The following is a 24,467-nucleotide window of genomic DNA, read 5'->3' as shown; positions in this document are numbered from 1 at the left end:
ATAAAAGAAAATTGAACAAAAATTTTATTGCAATATTCAGGAAACATGACATTTAAAACAAAAGAAAGTGTAAAAAACTAAGATAAATCTAAGATAAATCTGAATATAAGTTCAAAATGTTGATTTTTTTTTTTTATTGACAGGGGCCTCAAACGCTTAATATATTTTTTCACGCAAAGAAAAACCCAAAGAACATCAAAGGAAATGACAAGTCTTAATTACATGATTTTTTTCAAAAAAAAAGAAAGTAGTGCAATCTCTGAGACCTCGCATCCCCTTTTATGACCTAATTTTTCATATTCGCTATGCGTAAATGCAAATTCCATGAAACAACACTAAAAATTAGGTAGTTGTCAAATAACATTGTGCAGTACAAAAAAAAAAAAAAAAATCTCTCTATATTTCATCCCCATACTCATAAATAATATTTATGAGAAATTATTTCATAAATAATATTTTTCTACTACAATAGGTACATAGAAACAATTCTTAAAAAATGTACATCTTTGCTATGGTTACAAGAATGCTTTGTAATGTACAATAGCAGATGTTGTTAAATATCAGAAGTATAGCAATATTGATACAAAGTATGATTGAACCTTTTTAGTATTTAAGTGATTTTGCTTCTACTCGCAAAAAAAATGAATCAAATACAATAAACTCCCGATTATTCGCAGTTGGGATTATGCGCAGGTCTTTCCACATTGCTTTTTATAATGGTCAATTAAATGTTTTTTAAACGCATGATTGTGTTATTGTTCGTTTTAACTTTTACATTTATTTTTTACACTCAATTTTAGTAGATGCAATGTAACAATGTTTTTAGCAATGTCATATGTGATGGTTAATTATATTTTTTAGCTATTGTTTTCATTAGTATAGTTTTTCATCTATTATTCGTATTATCTGCGATATTCACTTATCAGCAGTTATCCTGCCACCCTATTCCATGGATAATAGGGAGTTTACTATATATTATTCATTTAAAGATCATGCTTAATTCAACCGCATAAAAGAAAGCATTTTATCCAGGTAAACATTTTTGTGAAAGCACAACTGCATATTGTAAAATATAAGAGACAAAATGGCAAACGATTTTACATCATTACAAGGATAAATTAATGGAAGCATGTAATGTAACTTTAAGCACATGTCTCTACGGCTGGCAAGAGCTAAATCGTCTCTGATGCCTAACTCTCTTCATATGCAAGTCATTTATAAAGTTATATCAGAGGTCTGGCCAGAGGAAATTTTGGTTCATTAACAGACTCTAAACAAAAATCCGAACAACCAAAACGGACCTTTCCCAAAATCCAGATCAACCAAAACGGACCCTTCACAAAATTCTGATAAACCAAAACGGATCTTTCACAAATTGTTCATTGAAAAAGCAAATCTCACGTCAAAATAACGCATATTTCCATGCATAAACTGATAATATTTGGAACCTTTTTTAGTTTAATTAGAGGGATTAGCTTATACAGAATCTGCTGATTTGGCAAAAAAAAAAAAAAAAACCTGCACTCTTGTGATGCTCCTACAAGTGATAAATAACAATACTGCCAAATAAATATAATGCTTATTTGTTTCTTTAAACTAAATTAATAGTTGAAAGTCAGTTCTGTTTTAAATAATTTTCTTTGTTTGTTTTATCATAGCTATTTTGCATTGGTATAGCTATAAACTTTTATAAAATGTAAGAACTTTACTCCCATCTCATGATTTAAACAACAAAAATGTAACAATAGTAATATACATCAGCGAAATGAACTTAGAACTGCAAATGGTTGGGGGGGGGGACCGCTCCAGATAGGCTGCTTTAAAATTATTGCCATTCAGCAGCATCTGGCATTAAACCTTTATAGTAACTTTTTTAGAAAATACTCCCATTATTTTACCAGCTTTGCAATGTTTTCATTTTTACAGTGCAATGTTTGAACATTAATTTGAGAGAAAATGATATGGGTTTGAATTTTTGATGCTAACAAGGATGTTTAGCAATAAACTTTTTTATTTACCCTTTTTATATTTTTGATGCCTTCATTTTGGAAAATGCAATCTTTTTACATCTAATATGAGAATCATGTTTTATTATTTTTTAAAGCTAACTTTGTTTTATTAGGATGCACATAAATGAAAATACTTTTTGTTTCTGTAACAGGTGCAGTTACAGGTTATTTCAAGTTTTTTAAGAAAAATTCCATTTTCTTTTATAAGTCAAAAACTAAAATACTGAATCGACTGTTTAATTTTATTTTTGCTTCAACTGTGTCGATAGATATTAATGATATGTTTATCATAGGCCTCTAAAATGCAATTCTAAAGCAATTTTACAAAAATAAGCTCTTTATAAGCCGGTTTTATACTTTTGATGCCTTCACTTTGAGGATTGCAATCTCTTTGCATCCGCTGAGGAAATCAGATTTTTCGAATTTTTGATGTGTAGTAAGTTTTGTTAAAAGGCAAACAAATAAAACATCTCTTTATTTTTCTTAAAATCACGAAAATTATAAGTTTCAAATTAAATTCTGAGTTCTTTAAGAGTTTTTCTTTAAGAGTTTCCCTTTTTTTTTTTTTCAATTATTAAAATACTATACACACAAAATTTCTAAAATAATTTAACCTAATCTAGAAAGGTATATATTGATACTTGAGGGGCACCCATCTCCCAGAGAACAATGCTGGCCTCCCCCCCCCCCCCCTCAAATACTAGGAAAACTCTCAAGAATGATATTCTCAACATAAAATAGGGAAAAAAACTAAAAGTTTCAATGATGCAGTTTGGGCCATCTCAAATTTTTGAAATTTTGTTTATAAAAAAAAAATTCTTCAGAAAACTATTTGGTTTTTCACACAATTGATTTTTTCACAAAAAATGGAGTAAAAAATCCTGGAGAGACCTCTGTATATGTTATATGTATAACTATTACAAATGAAAAATGAAACTTACACATTTTATCATTGACGGAAGCTCTTTCAATAGGTATTTTCTTTTGCAGTCCATTTTCCAGCCATTTTTCAGGTATGTCTTCATCAGCAAACATCTTGAGAATCCTTCCAAATTAATATAAGAAAGAAAAATATTCACATGAAGACTCGGAAAAGTGATTTGAAAGTCCTTCTGAAAATTATATCACATTAGAATATTAATGTACAAGGATATGAACAAAGATCATAGAAGAAGCATTGGTATTTAGAGTTATTAATAGGAATTTCAAAAGTTAGTTCGTTGCCAGCATGAGAATAGTGAAAATGAATTAGCTGATTTATTTTTTATTGCCAGGCCCAGCAAAGGGGTATTTCATCCAAGTACAAGACTAGGGGCCTGGCTTGGAATTGAAATTGTGCAGGCTGTGAAGAGTAACCAAAGGGGTGATAGTGGACTCAAGAAAAATTTTCTGAAGACAGTGAAGTTTTCAGAAACTATAGGGAAGCCCCCCCCCCCCCCCCCCCCCCACTGTCCAACACGGTATACATTGCTGTCAACATGGAAAAATCGTGAATGATGTTGACTAAAAAACAGGTGACTAAAGTTTTGAGATTTTTAAAAATTCCAAAATTTAAATTTTGAGTCATAAAATAGCTTTTTTGTACACGTTTATGAGAATTTTTTTTTTCTTTTGCCTGATAACCGAACAATGACACAAGATAGTTTTTATTTTTGAGGTGGAACGTGCAACGTAAGGCCATGCAGATAGTTGCTTATAATTTGATAAGTGGCTCAGCTCTAACAGTTATCCTAGCTCAACTGATAGGTTAAAACTAAAAGCTGATGTTAAGTCAGGGGCGGACTGGTTATGTGGGCATTCAGGCAAATGCCAGAACGGCTGGTTCCCTCCGAGGGTCGCTGAAAAGAGATCAGGGCAACAGGAGCAAAATTTTCGGGCCACGGTCCATAAAAGATACAAATAGCCTAGGAAAGGTTTTAGAGTATGGTGGTGCCTAGTTGGAAACACAGACCCACGATGGTCTCCTTGTCAGTTTGATCACCGGGCAACCCTCTAGAAAATTTATACAACTCCAATCCCGATCCCGGGCCTCTTCAATGGCCGGAATGGGCCTAGTTTACGAATAGAATGACATGGCCTCTCATCAGTCCTGCACAAACAAGAGGCCCGGCTTGGAGTCCAAGCAGTATAAATTTTAAAAGTTTTATGAATGGAAGGGGGCCCGCCTTGACTCTCAGCGGCTGTGGCCGGGGTCCCCCTTTCTCCACATCTTCATACATATATGTGTGCGTGTTTTTATGATGTATAGTTTTGATTTTTATAATGAGTGTTTTGATCCTCTGTCATTCATTCTCCTTGCTGCACTGCTATTTGAGTAAAGGTTGTGAGTGTGTGTGGGGGGGGGGGGGGTGCATGTCATTTTCCTCCCGAGGCTGATTAAGCTCACGGTGGCTTTGTTACTGGGCCTTCCTGGACGGATAAAGGCCGGTCGAGAGTTAGCCACGGCCACTTGTTTTATTTTTAAAGTAAATGCAGCTTACTACTTTAATAAAACTAGAACCTCTTTTTAGTGCAGGAAATCAGAAAAAAAAATCTCTGATTCAATATTTAAAGACCTTAACATCTGTGTGTGGCCTAGTGCTTCGCTTTAGGGCAGTTTCACAGTCGCTTTTCATGAATACTCATTTGTACAATTGAGCATTTTAAACTTTCTCTTCCTTGCAGGGACTGCCACTGCTAAGAAAATAATGGTGTTACTCCAATGTGTTCCTCTTAACAAGAAAGAAAACGGTAATAAAATAGAAACACGGGAATTCGGTGAGGAGTCCTATTGTCTCGTAACATACATCTTCTTATTTAACTTGATGTTCACTTGAACAATACTTGAATAATACACAAGTCTCCGATTTCAATTCCCTCCTATTCATCTGAAGAACACGTTCTCTTTTACTTTTTTTAACAATGTTTTATTTTGCGCAAATACTCATTTTAGAGTGACCAGTACTTGTTATATCTTATCTAAGAATCTCCCTCTCGAAGGAGGAATATACGAGCAGAGCGTGGAGCGTACGAACCACACACCAATACAAAACAGCGGAAATGGATCAAATAGCCTTTTTCTACAATTAAACATCATAAAGCTGTCAACATACGGTCTACCTTTCAGCTTACAGTGACGAAAGCTTGTTTACCCCCCACTGGCCTAGCGGACAACCGTTACCCTGTTCAGGGGTGCCCATTCCCCCCAAGCTCAATGGCGCAAAATCCCTCCCAAACATTTTCCTAACTCTCTTGTTTTTAAATTAGGTTAAACATAACACTTTTTAGTGTCACAAATTTCCATTTAAATTCACATAATTTTCTGAATAAACCAAAATAATATCTGAAAGAAATCCAAGAATTAGAGTTGCTTGAGGAAAATGAAGTTACAACAAATGCGAAAACGAACTGCTTACATTTATGACTGCAAATACTAGTACAAACAATCAATAAATTTAGGATCTCGCAAAGTTTTGCCATTTGCTTGGGACTTTTTTGAGTGTTGCGGCTACCAGATTCCTTCTATTTGGCTGTCTGTCTAAGCAAAATTTTTAAGCTATGTAAAAATCCCAGTAAGATGATGGATAATATTAAATTATTCAGGGCTGTCGTGAGAGCAAAAAAAAATAAGAGGGAAAGTATGTGTTTTATACAAATACAAATGTGACGACCAACAACAGGCTCTTGGCCCAGCTAGGCTGGTCCTAGTCAATTTATTAGTCCAATGGCCCTCTGAAACCTATCCACCCCCCTTGCTCATTACCACCTCTTCCAATAAATTGTTCCAAGAGCCCACAACCCTACTAAAGTAGTAGTTTTTCCTTAGTTCCAGGTTAGCCTGAGATTTGTTTGGTAAAAATCAATTATTAGTAAATTGTAAAAAAAAAAAAAAAACTCATTTTAAAAATGATACAATGTTTTAGAGTAAAATGATATGAAAAAATTCTACACAAGCTCAGACTTGTTTGTGAAGAAGATATATGAATATTGGCCCCAGGCAATTGTTATGAAATATATTATTTTAAAACTTTAAGATGAGTTCTTATTGATTTTTTTTCAGGTTAATGAATAAGTGAAAGGCTGGAGCATAATGGTCAAGATTCTTGCAAAAAAAAAAAAAAAAAGATTTTACTTCATCCATTTTTAGGGCCCTCTTTTTCATCGCTGTCACACATGATCATCGTACAGATCTGTACTAGTTCCAGAAAAATTCACGATAAATTAAAATGAAATTGAACCTTCTGACCATTTTTTGCAAACAGATTATTTGACGCCACCCTGTCTTCATTGAAAAATCTCTTTTCCAATGCTATTAAATTTTGGAAGGAGTGCGTCAAAAAAGTACTATTGTTTCATCTTACTAAATTTAAATATTTATGTTTCCTCCAAAAATTATGTTTACAAAAAAAAAATCCCCCCCCCTGTGGGCACCCCTGACCCTGTTTTATTGAACATAACCCCCATTTCAGGAAACAGAGCCACTATATGCCCTCCCTCATCAAATGCCGAGAAATTTGGCGAAGTCTTTTTTATGTGACGTGAATAGGCTGGACCTCAGAATCATTCTCGCAAGAGAAGCTTCTCTAGCTCATACCACTTACTTTTTCCTGCGAGGTCGAGGTTTGGCTTTTCTTATTTGATTCCCAGGATTTTTTTTTCAATTTAAAGATATGTCAAAAAAAAAAAAACATAAAGAGCCGTATTTAGAAAGAGAGCCAAAGATTGCGAAAAAGACTCCTAACAACCTTCATCTTTTTTATCACCATGGTTAAATGCTAAAGACATTTGCAGAGTAGGTAAGGCACTGTCCATAAAATTTGAACTATGAATTACAAATTTGTTGGATATACTAGGCGTGTTTTTAAAGTAAGTTCTGTTTTGAAATAAAAAAAAGAACGAGTACAGATAGAGCAAAGAAATTTATTGCACAAAAATCTACCACCCTTACGCTATTTTTCGACATTGCTCCCGTGATTTTCCGAGCATTTGTCATAGCGTGGTACAGGTTTTTGAATACCTATTCCTACAAAGTTGCCGCCTGTGTAGTCAACCATAGGATAACATGTTTTCTGAGCTCATTATTGCTGTTGTGCCACAGACCACCTAAGAAAGACTTTAGATGCCGAAACAAATGAAAGATGCTGCGAGCGAGGTGGGGGCAGACCAGAGGATGTTCAAAAATGTCCCAGCCAAAGCCTGTAAGAGTCCTCATGGTCGACTACACCGGCGGCAACTTTGTACAAATAGGTATACAAAAACCTGTACCACGCTATGACAAATGCTCGGAAAATTACTGGAGCAATGTCAAAAAATAGCGTAAGGGTGGTAAATTTTTGTGCAATAAATTTCTTTGCTCTACCTGTACTCGTTCTTTTTTTATTTCAAAACGGAACTTACTTTAAAAACACGCCTCGTATTACTTTTTTTTTCTTTCTTGGAGAAAAATAAAGCAGATTCAATTTAAACAGTTCCAAGGCTGCTGGATTTTTCTTTAGGAAATGTTATGGTTTCTTAGAGATAATGTGAGCTAAATTTAAATGAGAAATTTTCGACGTTAAATATGTGTTATAAATCAGATATTTTTTATTATTTTTAAAGACTATTTTTTAGTTTACTTTCTATGTCATAACCCCTACAATTTGCTTCCGGCTTTTAATAGTTTTCAAAAACAATGAAAGTAGATGTAATTGATCATACTTCCGCTGTTTAATTCTTGCCAAAAAAAGAACAATGAATTAATGAATTATTAATAAATTTAACAAATGATTTCAAGGCTGAAATTATACAAACATATTTATGGACGTTTTTAAAAGCTTTTTTTTTTTTCCGCTATACTTGTTCAAAAGTGCTTTTAAATTCGAGCATAGCATACAAATCAGCAATATTGAAAAAAGATTAATAGTAGATATAACTTATTCTCTCTTTGAGTGCAATACATTTTTTTAAAAGAAAGGATAGCTTAGGTAAATATGTTAAAAATTTCAAAAAGTCATACCTTGAACAAATTTTAAAGTATAAAAATTTTAAAATTAAATGTAAAAAATGTTTTTAATTCTAAAGACTATTTTTGAAAGCTTGGTTAGCATTAAAAAGTATAAAATAAAATACGTATATGGCTTCTTGTTTGCAACTCTTGAAAATTGAAGTTGATCTGAATATCTTTATGTTATTTCTAAAGCATTTTACTTGTAAAATAAAATAAAAAAATTGAGAGAAGAGATAGCTGCTTCCTTCAGAATGAACAGAAATAAGATCAACTTCAACTTTTGAGAGTTGCGATCAAGAAATCATATAAGTACTTATTTTATTTTATACACTTTTTAGTGTTTAGCTTTTAGAAATAGTCTTTAGAATTGAAAGCATTTTTTTACATTTTATTACAGCTCCCAAAATTGAACTTTGTTTCGCTTTTTTCGATGCATATTTATACTCGCAATTCAATGCAAATAATCTAGAAAGAAATGCAATTTTTTATTTCTATATTTTTTAAAAAACTTATAACAAGAGTTTTGATATCAAGTGCATCATTAAATGTTCTCTGTTTGCATACTATAATAAAATAATACAAAAAGAATGTTATTTAACCTGGGGCACTCCGATGAGAGATCACAGAAGGTCGCTGTGACCTCCCAGAAAATTAATTGTTCAGCAAATTTTGCCTGAAGATTTGGAAAATTTTGAGACATTATTGCAAAATTAAAATTTCAAAATGCCCAAATGTGTGCACACCCGTATTTTATCATTCGGAGAAATTTGGAGTTCTATTCGGCAAATTGAGAATTTTCCCCCTCCTAAAAATTTAAGTTTGGGATGCCCCAGCTTTTATCAATTGGTTTTACTAGTCAAATAGCACCCTTAAAACCAGAGCCGGCCTTAAGCCGATTAGAGCAAAAGAGCCCAATGGGGCCCCGCACCAATAGGGGCCCCGCTCTAAAAAAAAAATTTCCCTCGCAAAAATAAATAAGAAAATAAAGAAAACAAAAAGTTCAAATGAACTAAACTGATAATAATCATAATTTACTTAACTGATATTTAAGCTGGGGGTATGGAGCTACTTTCAGTGTAATTAAGGGAGTAAGGGGTGTTCCCTGAGACTTTTAGCATCCCTATTAAAGTAAGAAAATAGCTGTCCATAGAAACCTATTTGAAACTAGTAGTATCAGATAAATTTCCAGAAGGAAAAAAATAGAACATACTGCCAGTTGAACATTTTTAAATCCATATCTAAGATAGACCATACCCGCTGTACCCTATAACTTTCGGTCAAGAGAAAGGAATTAGGTAGTGGGGAACCAAAGTACAAATTTTTAATGATTATCAGCAATTAATACGGGCCCCTATCCCAGAATCTTACTATCACATTGGCAATGCGGAAACTTACCCCCGAGTCTCCGAAATTTCAGGAATCTCTAAAGCTATCTTTTTAATTTATTTCATTTACATATTTATTTTTATTATTTTTTTACTTTCTTTATTTGTGTTGATAAAAAAAATCTTAAAACTTAGCAGCAATGACAATTTTTTTAATACACAGTTAACACTAACGTAGGTGCAATTCTGAAAAATAAACAAACAAAAGATGCTTCAAATACTGCGTGCTTTTATTAGCGTAAAACATCTCCGTAACAATTCTATAAAGCAAATTGCCATTAATATTCTAACGTTTCTACCTATAGCCTGGAAATAGGTTTTTAAATCTTCAAGCCCAAAAAATTTCTTGGGGCAGCGACCAAACCCTGACATATCTCCTAACGTGACTGAAGATGTATTTTTAAAATTCAATTTAAAAAAATTCAGGAGGAGGCTACTCAAATGCCCACCCTTACCTCAACTTTATCACAAAAAAACTGACTAAAATTACATCATTCAGTTTCAATTTTAAAGGATTTCCAAGGAAGGAAAATTCATAAATTTCACCACCCTCCTCCCCTTCTTCTTCTCTAACGTCTCCAAAGCAGGGGCATGCACAGAAATTTTGGGGCCCCCTTTCCATATTGTTTACCCCTATATTTCACCCCTAGTTTAAAAAATATTGGGCCTCCTTCAGACTCGGGCCCGGGCCAACAGGTGTCCCATCTCTCGCCCCCCCCCCCCCCCCCCCGCTGTGCACGCCCCTGCTACAAAGGCAGACTAAAATAGTGTTTTTAAGATTTAAATTTCAAAATATTTTCTTTTAAAGGTCTCTGAATCCCTTTTCCTAACTATAATGACCACTTTCTTTAAAACCAGCAGAATTGCTTAAAATTTCCGTTTTAGAAAATACTACTGCGAGAAAACCCTTCTTTCTCATGGGTAGCATAAAATTGATTTCAGTTTCGAAAAAAATTAAGGGAGAATCTCTTCCCTTTTCCTCCATCGTTTCCAAACAAAGCCTAAAATTGAGTTTTTAACACTTCAATATCGAAAATTTTTCATAGAGTCACTGAATCCCCTAACGTCACCAATGATAGTCTAAAATTGCGCCTTAAAGCCCTCGATAGGAGATCGCCAAATTCCTATCATCTCCATTTTCATCAACATCACCTTGGGACTAAAATTTCAGAAAAAAATTCTGAGAGGAGCCCTCAATTCCCTATCATTGCCAAAATTAATCTTAACTTATCTTAAATTTTAAAAATAATTCGATATGCGGGGAACTTCTGCCTTACTACTTTCCCTTCATTTTACACAGAATTGTCCAATGCGATTTTAGACGTCAGCTTTGAAGACTCTTCCGGGGACCGTGGGTGGTTTATCTGACCTCGAACGCCCCCCCCCCCCCCCAACCCTTGTCTCCGTACCAAAACTGCTTTTTTAAAACTTTAATTTCGAAAAATCTCCCAAGAAGAGCTCCCATGTTCCCAGCAATTCCGTTCCACTTCTGACATCCCAAAGACGGCTGATTTTTTGCATGTAGTCTAAAATTCCTTTTTTAGAACTGATAAATTGTGGTGCATTTTTTTTCCGTCTAAGCTGTAAATTGCGTAGGCCGCTCATACGAGAGGGGGGGGGGATGCAACTGCCCGCTCACTTCCAATGGTGAAGGGAATTGCCCCCTCACTTCTCATTTTCTCAAAGTTGCACAGTAATGATCGATACAAAAATTATTTTTTATAGGTGGATTGGTTTATTCCACGAAAATTAAATTCCAACTAAAAAAATGGACTTTTCTAGTGTTATTTCACGATAATCGAACTTTGAATTGGAAGAAGAAAGTCTATGGTGGCCATCCGTCCCGGTTTTGGAGGCAATATTCCACATTTTTTGGAATTAATTTAATCAGCCATGTTAAAATCCCACAATATCGTCCAATTTTACAAAAAAAAAAAAAAAAAAAAAAAAGGAACAAGAAATCAGCAGCCGGGGCGCCGTTTCCTAACCCCCACACATCTTTTCACCCTCCTTTTCTCGTGCACCAAAAGCATGTGATTGAGCATATTCTCAGAGCTATTTTTCTTACGTTCTTAAAATTTACACTTTTTTTTTTTTGTGTGTGTGTGTGGTCATTCATTCATTCATTTCTTTCGGTCGGCTTTTCTCGAATTTGTATCACAGTTCTGTAGGGCCCCGCCAGATCTCTCCAGTCGGGCCCCGCATCTGCTAAGGCCGGCTCTGCTTAAAACTCTGTCATATCTAGTATTTTATTTAATTTTTATTCTAATAAAGAATTAAATGCAGAAAAAAGTAAACAAAACTATCAGTAGTTGAAATAAATTGCGTACATTTACGCTGAAAAATCTAATGGATTAAACAATGTTAGGGAAGCACAAAATTAAAAAAAACCCTACAGGCACATTTTAGGGAAAGGAAGTCTTATGAATTACTCTTACATTTTACTAGGATAACATGAAGTAAAAAAATATCGAAAAATTCTCAGTAGTAGCAGTACCAGTCCTACCTTTCACAGTTGAACTTTTAGAGCAATGAACCATTTGTTATTTCTGCGGTGACTACTTCTTTGTTTTAGCAGAGTGTTGAACAGAACGTGTTGCGGAGTGAAATTTTCAAATTTCATCACTGTCCTCTTCACGTGAAAACACATTCTAAATTGACTAATAGGCAAACCTTAATGATTGTAAACCAACCTTCAGGTAAAATTATAACAATGTTTTTTTTTTTCTTATTGAATTAAAGTTACTTTTTTTTTGTGTTGAAAAAGCCACCTTAGCTTGTAGTTCTGAAACAAGATTTTTTTTTTTTTTTTTTTTTTTGTAATGCTGTGATATACTGAATACAAAAAGCTTTTTTCTCATTTTTACCAAAAGCAAGAATTACGATATAGAGCTGAAGGCTTACAAGTGCAGGCTGTCTATTTTTCTAATTAAAAAGTCCAAGTCATTTTCTATTCGGACCAATACAATATCGTCGTCTCAGAGCAACAGTAGGATATCTTAGTGTTATTTCTCAGATTAGATATCTTACTGTTGCTCTGAGGCGATGATATATACTGTAAATTTTCTCTGGCAGATCAGCGGAACAGAAACCATTGTTCTTACTATTCAAATACATATAATTTTTTGAGTTATTCAAATTTGAGAATGTATATAGAACCCTTTTCATGGATAAAAAGTGGTCTTGCAAGTGACATCCATTATAATTTCAAAATCTTATATGAGAAATATATATATATATATACATATACATATTATCGTTCAAATATGAAGCTTTCATAATCTTCTTATAAGCGTGATGGATGGGGTGGGGCGGAAAACTGACATGGCAATCACTTTGGCTCTAGATGGCTCTGCCAATGTAATACCATTTTTAGTCATGAAACCCGACAGCAAATGAGCATGCTATCAGCAAAACTCGAGCATGAAATTGATGGTGTTCTAGTCCTGATGTTCTAAAAAATTATACATCAAACCTCTCTTTCTCAGAGCTCATAATAAAAGTTTGTGATCATCAAATTATCTTGAAGTCTATTTTCTGTTACTAGAATGGGGAGCAAGAGTGTATTTAAGGGGGAAGTCGAAAGCCCAAAATAGATTTTAAAACACTCATTGTGAATAAGGATTTAATATTTTGAAATTAAAATTTCAAAATTTCTCATAGTTGGGGATTTGAACCCTATCTAAAAAAGTTTCTGATGGTGAGGGGGGGGGGGCACTGAGTCAAGGTCTTGCCCCTGTTTGAAAAAGACCTAGTTACGTCTCCAAAACTGCATTTACGTCATACCAGCATAACGCATGAACTCAAAAGTCGAAATCCCAAAGGAGAATTCATAAGCCTTAGAGGAGAAACATTTTTATTTATACGGATATTATTTCTTGCAAAGTACATTTAGGGTTAAACAGAGGCAAACTTGATCAAGTAAATGTGGAAAAAAAAGTAATTTTATTCCATTTGATACCTGTGTATTTATTATTTAATCATTTTGTTCAAAATGCTTTTTAATCATTTGTTTTGAATTTGTTTTTTTCCTTTAAAATGGGTAAAAAAATGCAGTGGGGGGAGCTTTGGTATTTTTTGAAAAATGTTTTCTGGTTCATGTTGAATAAATTTAAATGGACATAACATGAAAGGAATTAATTTATTATTGACCAGGCATATAATATGATATAATTGATAAAATTTTAATCATTAAAATTGCAAAATTAGCATTGCACACCTCATTTAAAGCGTTTACTTGCATAAGAGTGCGTGTTTTTCAGATTCCCTGTAGACCCCCCCCCCTCCCTTTCAGGGCTGATCAATTTGAAAGTTTCCAGGGCCGAATTTCCTTCCTAGTCCGCCCCTGCATTAAGTATACCATGAAGATCGAAGTCATAGCTAGGTAATGCAGACGCACACGCGCACGCCGTGCACGGATACATTTGCTGCAAATATGTACTTCGCTCAAAATTTTTTAATTAATATCAATATTAAACAACGGTTATCTTGAAAATCTTCAGCTAAATTAATGAAACTAATTTCTTGTTTTCATGGATACACAATTGAAAGCAAAAACAGCGTTGCATTACTGAAAATTTTATCTACCCACTGTATATTGTTTTAAATACCTGCAGATAGTTTTGGATTGTGTGCGCAGATACTTTATATTTTTATCTAACTATGATCGAAGTGTTACATTTATAGCCTTGGTATACTTAAGGTAAGAAATAAGATCAATTCTTAATGTGTAATTAAAAACGAATCATGCCATTTAAGCATTAAAATTCCATGTAAAAAGGAGAAAATACTTGATTATTGCAAATAAAATATTAAAGAAAACAAAAGCAAAGAAAGAAAAAGTACATAAATCAAGATGGTCTAAAACTATGAAGACAAAGTTTATAGAAAATACATAATTCTCAACCATTTCTACAAAAGGTGATTTTGCAAAATGGGTAAAAAAATAAGAATTTAATACTACAATACCGTCACTTTGTCTATTTCACCATACTTCCTAAAAGTTTGATTACTTCCGCCGATTGATTGATTGGGGTTATTAAGTGGTTTCTGCCTATCCTACAAGAGGAGGCTTGTACCACGGCCGGAGAAAAAGGGGAAGAACTCGGGGGATGCATGGGAAGAAGGAAAGGCAAAAAAATAAACATCAAAAGCGATTAGAGCACGTGACAAAAGTGCAAAATGCACGAATGGAAGAGCAATTGGCGCAAATATGAGAAATCACAAGGGCAAGAGGGACATTGGGATCAGAGATGTTGAGGGGTGAGAAAAGGGAATGACGGAGGTTGAAGAGACATGGACATTGGAGCAGGAAATGGTCAATTGTCTCTGTTTGATTGCACAAGGGGCAGAGTGGGGAAACACTGCACTTGAAACGATGGACAGTCTTGTTCACAAGGAGAGTCCCAGTGCGGAGAACTCCTAATTTTCTGTTGGGGCAGTGTTGCTATTTTGTCCACTTTTTTGTAATAAGTCCGGGACACCGGAAGAAACTGGACAAAATGAAAAGTAAACTGATTATACATACATAAATTTATTGTTATGGTGTAATAATATTAGTATATTATTCTAATATATTTTCTATTATGAATTAATCATTTAATTAAAATATAATCATTAGCTTTAGAATTTCATAATTTTTTTAATTACACAATGGCTTAGCTAATTTTAGATCATAATTTACTTAAAAGTAATGAAATTAAACAATGTGAATATGCTATTGGGCTATTACATACAATAGTAGAAAATTAACTCAACAGAAAAGTCAAATTAAATGCTTGGAGACATACATACAAAACAAAGATTTATAGACGAAAAATATTTTATAACTGTTATATTTTTCGAGTTTTTATTGATGTCACCCCATAGTAAAATATTTGTACTTGCATATTTTTTGGATTCATACAAATTAAGAAAAATTACTACTTTAGTAGGTTTGTGGGTAGTCAGCATGGGCGTCGCGGCCGGGGGGTCCAAGGGGTCCGGACCCCCCCAATATTTGAGGACCGGACCCCCTCAATATCTGAAAATCGGACCCCTTCGATAATTGTCAAAATGAAATTCATTATTTTGGGGAAAATATTTTTGCTTTGAAGACTTTAAACAGTAGCATAATACAAAATTTACCATGTTTAATTCATATCAAATAAAACGAAATGAACATCGAAAAAAAAATTAACTAAAAAAAAAACAAAATAGGTGATGTTTATAGTGAATGGAAAGTCGGAAAGTATATAAGGGTAAACAACGGGACAACTTTGAGATACTGAAACTCCCCCCCCCCCCCTACGACTCTCGTGCTAAGTCCACAGAAGTCAGACGGGGTTCTGAGTTTCTTCCCCTTTCTTTCTTATCTCGTTTCTCGGCGCTTCCAGGTTTCTGTTTCGAGTTTTGCAGTGTTTGTTTCTCCAATTCGTTTCAATTTATGGCGACCCCGACGTTACCCAAATAAAATGAGACATCAGACCTCTTTGGCGGTTTTTTTGCAGCTGGCAACAACACCCTGGCCAAAGGATGCACAAAAATTTAGAAGACCACTTAGCTGGTTAAAGGTTATGTTTGGGGTAGAAAGGGAAAGGAGACGTGTCATGTGTTTGACATTATTCAACACATGGCTTCAAATACCTTACCGAAGCGCGGTTTCTCAAATGTGTTTGCGGCATCTCAAATTTGACTAAAAAAGCGTTACGTTACAGAAAAAAAAGAGGAGGAGTCTAAAAATTAACGTGCAATTTCAAAAGCAAATCGTAAGCCAGCATAACGATGGATACTGTGATGTCACTTCCGACAGACCAACGAAAAAAGAAGCGCAAGATCTCCAGAAAAAAAAAAAGACAGAAATAAAAGGAGCTTTCCTATTATGAAACGTTCCGACAAAAATAAAGATAATTTCATGTGGTCTGTTGGTCTCCTTGAGAGTAGGTGACCTGAAGAGCGCTCCTATTTGGTAAAAATACTTTTTTTTTACATATTCGATTACGGCTATGTAGAGGTGGCTTGAAACGGGAAAATGTAGCAAACCTTCTACATCAAATGAACCTGAGGCAATTTTTAACTACTGAATCATCATCAACATCAACGGAACCGTCTTCAAAAAGTCAAAAGGTCGTGATAGGTAAGTACCATTCTGTTTAGTGTAATACATGCAGGGGCTCCCCGATTTTATACTATTCAAATGGAATTACTTCTCGATTTTCCGGATGAAATTCCTAATTACCCACATCACTACATCTAATGAGAATATCTTATTAATGCAATATTTCACAAAAAACTACTCGAAATTTGAAGACTCGTCAGACAAAATTTTCTGGGAAAGGAAAGTTTATGAAAGTTTACAGTGACCTCCTATAGAGTAGCCCCTGAATGCCTGCTAATCAGGTATGCTTTACAGTCAATATTTTGACATTATGAGTCCTATCGGAGCTAATGCGTTCAACTCTCTCTCTTTTTTTTTAATGTTTCATCTTTTATAAATTTTAATGGAATAAAAAATACTCCTTTTACTTATTAAAGCTTAACAGAAAATTATCCATTAATAAACCTGCTTTACTGATCAAATTTTATTGAAATAACCATTTTAAAACTTATTGTCAGGTGTCAGAAAAAAGCAGTTCATTTCTCTATCTATTTTCCATCGTCCGCTGATCAGAATTCAATTATACCAAATGCTGTTTGTTCTCTGTGTAGGCCAGTACTTTTCAATCTGTGGGGTGTGCCTCTTAAGGCAGGCCTGTCACTTAAAGAGGATCAGGAGGGGCACTTTCCCTGCTGTCTTTGAGAAATCAAAAATTATTGTATTTACATGGGCATGATTTTTGCTGTTTTTTTTTTGGTTTCATATGCATTGAGTGTATGGAGGATTCAACAAAAAAGCAAAATTTTGGTGCATTTGTTACGAAAAATCTGAAAAAATTAAGAAAATACTTTAAAAGGTTGCATTATTAAAATATGATATCATGAGAGCTTAATTATTTGTGTCTTATTTTATTTTTGTAGTTGTGTTTTTCATATCACCGTGAATGTCATAACGGTGAATTATATACTTTAATTTTTGAATTAAAAGACATCAAATTAAACTCCTTCGAATCCAACTTGTGCCAAGAAGTTAGAGCTGCAGGGTTTATCACTATGTATTATAAAAATTTAATTATACAGTTTTCGCGGCTTATATGAGTCACATTTTGTTCTAAACAGCTTTGATTCCATAAAGTGGCTGATTCAATAAAGCTGGATTTCGTTTTTGATGATTTCATTCATTAAGAACGGTTAATTAAATTGTCCACTGTTTCAAAATGTTGAAAATTTGGTGCGGCTATTCTTGGTGTGCCGCCCTTCGTCTTGTAAAGCTGAAAGAAGCTTCATTGCGCTAAGAAAGCTGAAATTGTATCTAAGGTCGACTATGACACAAAAGCGGTTGAATCATGTTGCTTTATGTTACGTTCACGAAAACATCTTGGACGAAATTGATCTTAAAAAAAAAAAAAGTACGGATATTCGTATCCCATGTGCAGTCTAGAAAAAACGTATTTTTTTCTTATTGTGTAATATGTAAATCGATATATATATATATATATATATATATATATATATATATATATATATATATATATATATATATATACGAATTTTTCTTAATGCAACTTGCAAATGTCAGAGTCAGAATGGTCCCCCCCAATAAATTTCAGCTGACGACGCCAATGGTAGTCAGAACAGTGTACCAGAAGAGGCTATAATAGGCAAGAGGGTAGAGAGCTTTAAAAAGGCCATTAATCTTCATTAGGGACTAATAAATTGACTAGGAACAGCCTAGTCAGCAGTCTTGCATAATATAGACGAACGCACGAACATGTTCACAGAAAATTTTTGGCTTTGCAGAATTTTTTTTTAAAATTGCTAAAGTTAATTTTAAAAAAAAAAGGAATTTTTAAAAAGATCCCAGTTTATTTCTGTTGAAGCTTTTCTCTAAAAGTCTTTTAAAGTACATGCGTGAAAAAAATAATGGTTTTTTGCAGTTTTCTTCAGTTGGTGAAAAATAAGCACAAACTATATGTTATTGTAAAAAAAAAAATAATAATAATAATAAATAAATAAATGATTTAAGCTTTTTTTTTTTTTTGGCCTCTTTCATATTCGAACATAAATTCTTTATATAAGGGTGAGTTAGGGAAAATAATTATTTTCAGAACATTTTCCAGTTAAGATTTGTTGTTTGCAGAAAGCTTTTCATTTTATCTAAAAGTCTGCTAGTCAGAGCCTGTTGTTGATCATCACATTTGTATTTGTATTACAAGAACTGTTTTATCAATGTTATTACATGCTTTATAATTTATTTTAACTCATTTGATTTATTAACACACTTACATAAACTTAACTGATCTTATTTTTTTTTCACTTAAAAATATTTTACCATCAATTTTTCTTATACAGATTTATGTATGCTATTTTTATATTAAAATATTACTTGAATAGGAAAAATCTATATGATTATTTATTATTTTCAAACTTCAAATTTTTAACTCAGAACTTTCAGTTTACTGATGAAGTGGAAGAAATGACATTTTGTCAGGGACGGTTTTTTCCGGAGTGGACAAAATAGGACAACCCTGGTTAGGGGTCCAGTTGATGTAATCGTTGATGTATCCAAGATAGGGCTTGTGGTTGAAATTTTTGCTGTTAATCCAATAACTGCTGATCTTTGATTTGAGTTTTTTTTGGTTCATGGTAATGGTATCTTCAGAGGCGTTATCATACGTGAAGCAACTTGAGAAGAGCCCTTTTCGGCGAGCAGGTCAGCTTTTTCGTTGACCGGAATATCAAGGTGACTTGGGACCCAGATTATGGTAATAGATTTGACTTTGTGCAGGGCTTCAACAATTGCTTCAATGGTACAAAAATAACAGAGTGAGATTTCAGGTTGAAAGAAGAGAGGGCACTTAGATTAGACTTGCTGTCGGAGAAAAGAACGTAATCTTCATAATTGTTGGTGAATGAATTCAATGATGGCGAGGGCTTCTGCTGTAAAGACGGATGCATTATTATTGATGATGGCAGCGGCATCAATATTGTGAGAAATGCTGATGGCGGCGATACTGGTGAAGTTGTTATTCTTTGAACCACCCGTGCTAAGAATGATGTTAAGAAAGTATTCTCTTCAATGTAACAACACTATTAAAAATGATAATTATTTTGAAATGATTCTTTTACCATCAATAAAAAAACCAGCTCTGATCATAATGCAATAACAAATAAATAAACTGATTTCTCAAGCAATTTTATTAAGAAAATATTCACTTCAATGTAACAATATTAAAAATGAGTATTTTGACATGATTATAAATGATTCATTTACCATTAAAAAAAGGGAAAAAATGCAGGTCATAACACAATAACAAGTAAAAATTGAGAACATCACAAAGCAGCTTTTGAACACATAAAGCAAGCAAATAATAACGAGTACTCCATTAGTAGTAGAAAATCAAAAAAAGCTCTTCTACCAGAAGAGTATTAGATATAATTCAAGGCCCCAAAAGACAAAGCTGTAAATGCCAAATTTTCCGGATCTTTTGACATATATTCCTTACAAACTTCACAAGCATCCTCAAAAAATGTTTCCACACTGGTAGATCTGTGACAAATGGGTCCATCTTTGCGACCATCAAGCTCAAGAAGCTTGCCGTTGGAATTAACAAATGCTATAAAATGCAGTGACACTTCCTCATTGGCTGGAGGAGGCTCAGTCTGGCCTTCTTGTGCACTAGCTTCATGAGCAGCACCAATGTCTATGTTCTTTTCCAGATATTCAGCTTTTTCATGTGGTCCTAATTCCATGGTTTCTTTCAAAAATTTTTCAAGGGGAGAGTCAGGCTCTAAACATATGTTGTGCAAATTGTTAGCTACTGAATGGATCAATGCGACAGTACCACAAGCATTTCCAATTGTCTGTTTCATAAAAAAGACTGATGATTCTTTGACCTGTTTTTCATCCAAAAACTGTTTATTTGCACTTACTTTATAAAACTCACTTTTAGCAGGAAAAAGTAGTATAAGAGCATAAGAAGGCTTTGGGACAAACTGAAGCATTTCAGCATCAAAGGAAAAAATATCAGATATTCCATATTTTTTAGGCACGCCTAATTGAATCAAAAACTTGTTCATAACTTCAGGATTTGCTTCTAGAGGTAACCACCTGATATCAGACATAGTGAAAATTATTCTCTCGAAAACCTAAGCACAAAAAAATTTCAGAAGAATTACACAATTCAGAGCAAGGATAACAGCAGAAATTATATTTACCGACTATCAACTTTCGCCGATTCCGGGAAAACAAAATAGAAGTAATTTCAGTAGAAATCGCAGATCTGCTCACCTTCCTCACCAGCACGCATCATATTTTTGGACCAATCAGCGTAAGTTTTTGTTGAAGTCGAACCAATCAGCATTTCCTATTCCTATTCTATTCTATTCAAGAGTCACGATTCTTCCAGATAATAGGAACAGGAAACATGCCAAAAGAGTCGCCAAAACGAACTCGTCGCCGCATTTATGCCAACCTCTGGTAATCGTTATTTGGAGTACTGATCACGGATTTATTTACACCTGATTTGATTTACACGAGGCGTGGTGATTATGATCCGCAAAAATTGTTTATTTCTTGCATTTGTGTGTTTTGTATTTTACTTTTTTGTTTTAATTTATTCATTTTGATTTGTACTTTACATTCCTAACTGGTATGCGACTACTAATTATTGGTGATTCGATGATGAAATACGAATTTAAGAAGTTGATGTTCCCAGAAGAAATTTAAAATTGATGATATACCGGCGTGTTCTAAAAGTGAATGGAATAAAAATCTTGATATCCTAACTGCCTATAAAGTAAGTATTTTTAAAGTTAAAACGCATTATCTTTTGAAACGGTTGGTTATTTGACAGCATCGTAGATGACTTCCAAATCATATAACACAAAATTCCAAAATTCAGTAAGTAATAATTCACTTGCTGCAAAATCATATCATAGTCGGCTCTTACAAATGAAGAATATGTTGTGCCAGGGAAGAAATTTCTCGGTCAGATTATGTTTTTTCTACCAGCAAATATCAATTGTCATTGGTTCCTACTGTTATTGACAGTAAAAGATATAGAATGATCAACTTTTAGGATCTTAAAGGTTTGAAAAAATTTAGATGTTTATTCTGATTTTATAATGATATGGAGAGACTTCGTTTGTAAACTTTTAAATATCTTTGATAGTGATGTAAGTTATCCTCCTCATAACACTCACATTGATAACATGAATTGTAGGGTATGTGTTTGACTATTAAGAATTTTGCTCAACAAATTCTCAATAGTCAAAATTTTATGTCTTCATTTGATATACTTGCCAGGGTTCAAAATTAACAGTGGTCCACTAGTCCAGGACCAACCACAAAAGTATCTACTGGACCAGCGAAATACAAATTGTAGTGGTCCACTTGACCAGGGAAGTTTTATTTCTGCTTTCCTTTCAGAAATTGTAAGCATCACAATTTCGATACCATAAGAAAGTTTGCACCTTTATTTACAATGTTTAGATTTTCAGTCTGCAAAAAAGACTATGTTAAAAGATTTCTATAGCATTATAACATAGACTAGTGATTTTACCTCTTGTGTCATGTCGATTAAAAATTGTAAATTGTCTCTATATTATCATGTTACTTTATTTTGTTTTTTTCCCTTTTTTCGTATTGTTCAAAATCAGGATGTGATAATGGACCACTAAACGTGTGCTGTTCTGGGAAATTTAGATTTTACTAGTCCATTGGGCCAGTGACGTGTTTTTCTAAATTTCAACCCCTGCTTGCTTCTAGGAAGCAAATTTATAACACTCTTGTGGGTTGCAAATAAATAATTACGTGTGAAACTGATTTTTGAAAGGTAAGAGAAATAAGTTATTGCTCTACCTTTCTCTGTATACTTACCTCACAAAATACTTTTTTATGTTAATGTACTTTATTTTACAGCTGCTGTGCAGAACTGATGAGGGCAGTTTTAAATTCCAATGCTTGAATTTTTGCAAGTCTCTTGGTGGCAATTTTTTTCATCAGAGACAGAAGACCCACAAAACTAAGACTGATCCATACCTTATCCAAATGCGGAGTGGAAATTAATCCTAGTGTATGCTCATGCAGTAGTTCATTTCATGCTACAGTTTAAAAGTTAAAATGCATTTTTTGTTCTTTCTTTTCTTTTTCTTCTTTTCAAATCTTTTTAACACAATTTTTAAACACGCCAGCATTAACAGCTGCCAGTCCTAAGCCTGGATAAAGTGTGAAGGAAAATTGTACAACATTTTAATTAAATTTGTTTGTAGGTATATTATAGCAGGAAGAATTGGTTTTAATTAGTGCCAACCTTTCTGTTGATGCTTTTCAGTTTGCATTGGAAGAAATTGAATTTCAAGGAAATATACATAAATAGTTTTAATTTGCTGTCAAGTATTACTATGAAATTTGAAGAAATCCTAAGATTTAAATCTCATTTCCAAAGTGTCTTGTTTAATATTAAATCATTTCTTGCTTTTACAGCTATCTTACGACCTTTTGTTTTGAGCCCTAAGATCCAGAACTGGAACCAGGAGTTTCAATACAAGGATTGGTCCAATCTCACAATTTCCTTTTCAAGTAAATGTTTCTACTGAGTAGCATACAGCAGGAAGATTTGGTTTTAATTAATGCCATCCTTTCTGTTTGTGCTTTTCGGTTTGCATTATCTCTTCAAAGTTTCTTCAGAGAGCAGTGGATGAATTTTGCAGAAGCAGCTTTGAATCTACATTGAACCCTTTAAATTGCTATCAATAAATCACAAGTATAAAAAACTATATATATTTGATGCACTTCTATGATTGTAACATTTTTTTGTGTATTCAATATTGTAATAAAGTATGATACCCAACATTTAAAAACATGGACTCAATTTTGATGCAAAAATAAATTGAATGAAACTGTCATTTGTCATGTTTGAACTTTATGCATAACATTGAATTTATTTGTTCAATTATGTAATATGTGTGCAATAATGATGAATTCTTATAAGTTACAATTTAGTAAATATGAAAAAGTAAATTTTATTTCAAATTGATTTGAATAATCATGAATAAGAGCAGGGATTGTTAATATTCATATTGTATTCAGTAACATTTAGTTAACAGTGACTAAAAAATATGTCTTTAATTTTAGCTAAGAGCAACATTTTCTTGTTAAACTAATTAAATGCGGTAGAAACTTGTTACACCTCAAGGTTTGAGGGATATATTTTGCACTTGCCTCATAACTTAACCATGGTATAACATTATTCATTATTGCCTTCCCATTGGGCAACAAATTATAAAAATTAAAATGAAGAAAATGTGCATTTAACTTGTGTGTTATTGTTTGACAGCTGTATTTTACATGTTATTTTTTTTCCCCGTTATAGAACTTGGGCAAGAGAGAAGAATTATAGTTACATTACATGAAAATTCCAACTTTGTTTTGTACATGCATATTAAATGCTGTCATAATTTCTTTTGTTGGCTAAGGTTGCAGAGGGCTCAGGGCGATGAGACCCCTGGACCTGGAGAAAGGCACCCTTTTCAATCTTCAAAGTAATTGTGTGTTTAGTATAATAATTTGCATCTGCAATAGTTAATCAAGCATTCTTTCATAATTTAACACATATACATTACATGATATCAGGCCTGGCTCCTGGGGTAGGCAATTGCCTAGGGCAGCAGATTTTAGGGGTAGAAAATTTCAGAGTTGAAACATTTTTTTCTTTTAAATATGAATAACTGTTTCAGAATCATAAGATTCACTGCTTCAATGCAAAAAAAAAAAAAAAAAAAATATATATATATATATATATATATATATATATATATATATATATATATTTAAGACTGTACCAGTGCTTGAATATGCTAAACATAGTTTGGAATTGAACTAGAAATTCAATTTAATTTTAGAGGTGGCAAATTGCATGATTTGAATGTCTTTTGAAAATATTAATATCTGTTTCTAATTCATAAGATGCACTACTTTAATGTTAAAATTGAAGTGTGTACCAGTGCTTGGATATGCAAAAATCAGTTTGG

General features: G+C 33.4%; 2 protein-coding genes across 2 annotated transcripts in view; both read right to left on the bottom strand.

Moving 5' to 3' along the window:
- The window catches only part of LOC129227919 (uncharacterized), a 37,063-nt gene extending 16,333 nt beyond the window's left edge, over positions 1-20,730 (bottom strand). Inside the window, exons 1-2 of the mRNA XM_054862540.1 lie at positions 20,652-20,730; positions 2,951-3,121 (exon numbers count right to left, since the gene is read on the bottom strand). Coding sequence (XP_054718515.1) covers positions 2,951-3,044 — 94 coding nt within the window. The 5' untranslated portion in view covers positions 3,045-3,121; positions 20,652-20,730. The remainder of the gene's footprint in view (positions 1-2,950; positions 3,122-20,651) is intronic.
- Positions 19,620-20,730, bottom strand: LOC129227677 (ubiquitin carboxyl-terminal hydrolase isozyme L3-like). The gene has a single exon (XM_054862270.1). The coding sequence runs from the start codon at positions 20,556-20,558 to the stop codon at positions 19,863-19,865; it is 696 nt and encodes a 231-aa protein (XP_054718245.1). The 5' UTR covers positions 20,559-20,730; the 3' UTR covers positions 19,620-19,862.
- Positions 20,731-24,467: the final 3,737 nt, after the last annotated feature.

Source organism: Uloborus diversus, chromosome 8, assembly GCF_026930045.1.
Source record: "Uloborus diversus isolate 005 chromosome 8, Udiv.v.3.1, whole genome shotgun sequence".
Lineage (NCBI taxonomy): Eukaryota > Metazoa > Arthropoda > Arachnida > Araneae > Uloboridae > Uloborus > Uloborus diversus.
The sequence above is the reverse complement of the archived record's forward strand: the minus strand, read 5'-3'. Positions and strand labels throughout refer to the sequence as shown.

What these genes read in the sequence shown, in the direction of transcription:
- LOC129227677 (XM_054862270.1), bottom strand. Translation starts at nt 20,558, where the DNA reads ATGTCTGATATCAGGTGGTTACCTCTAGAAGCAAATCCTGAAGTTATG.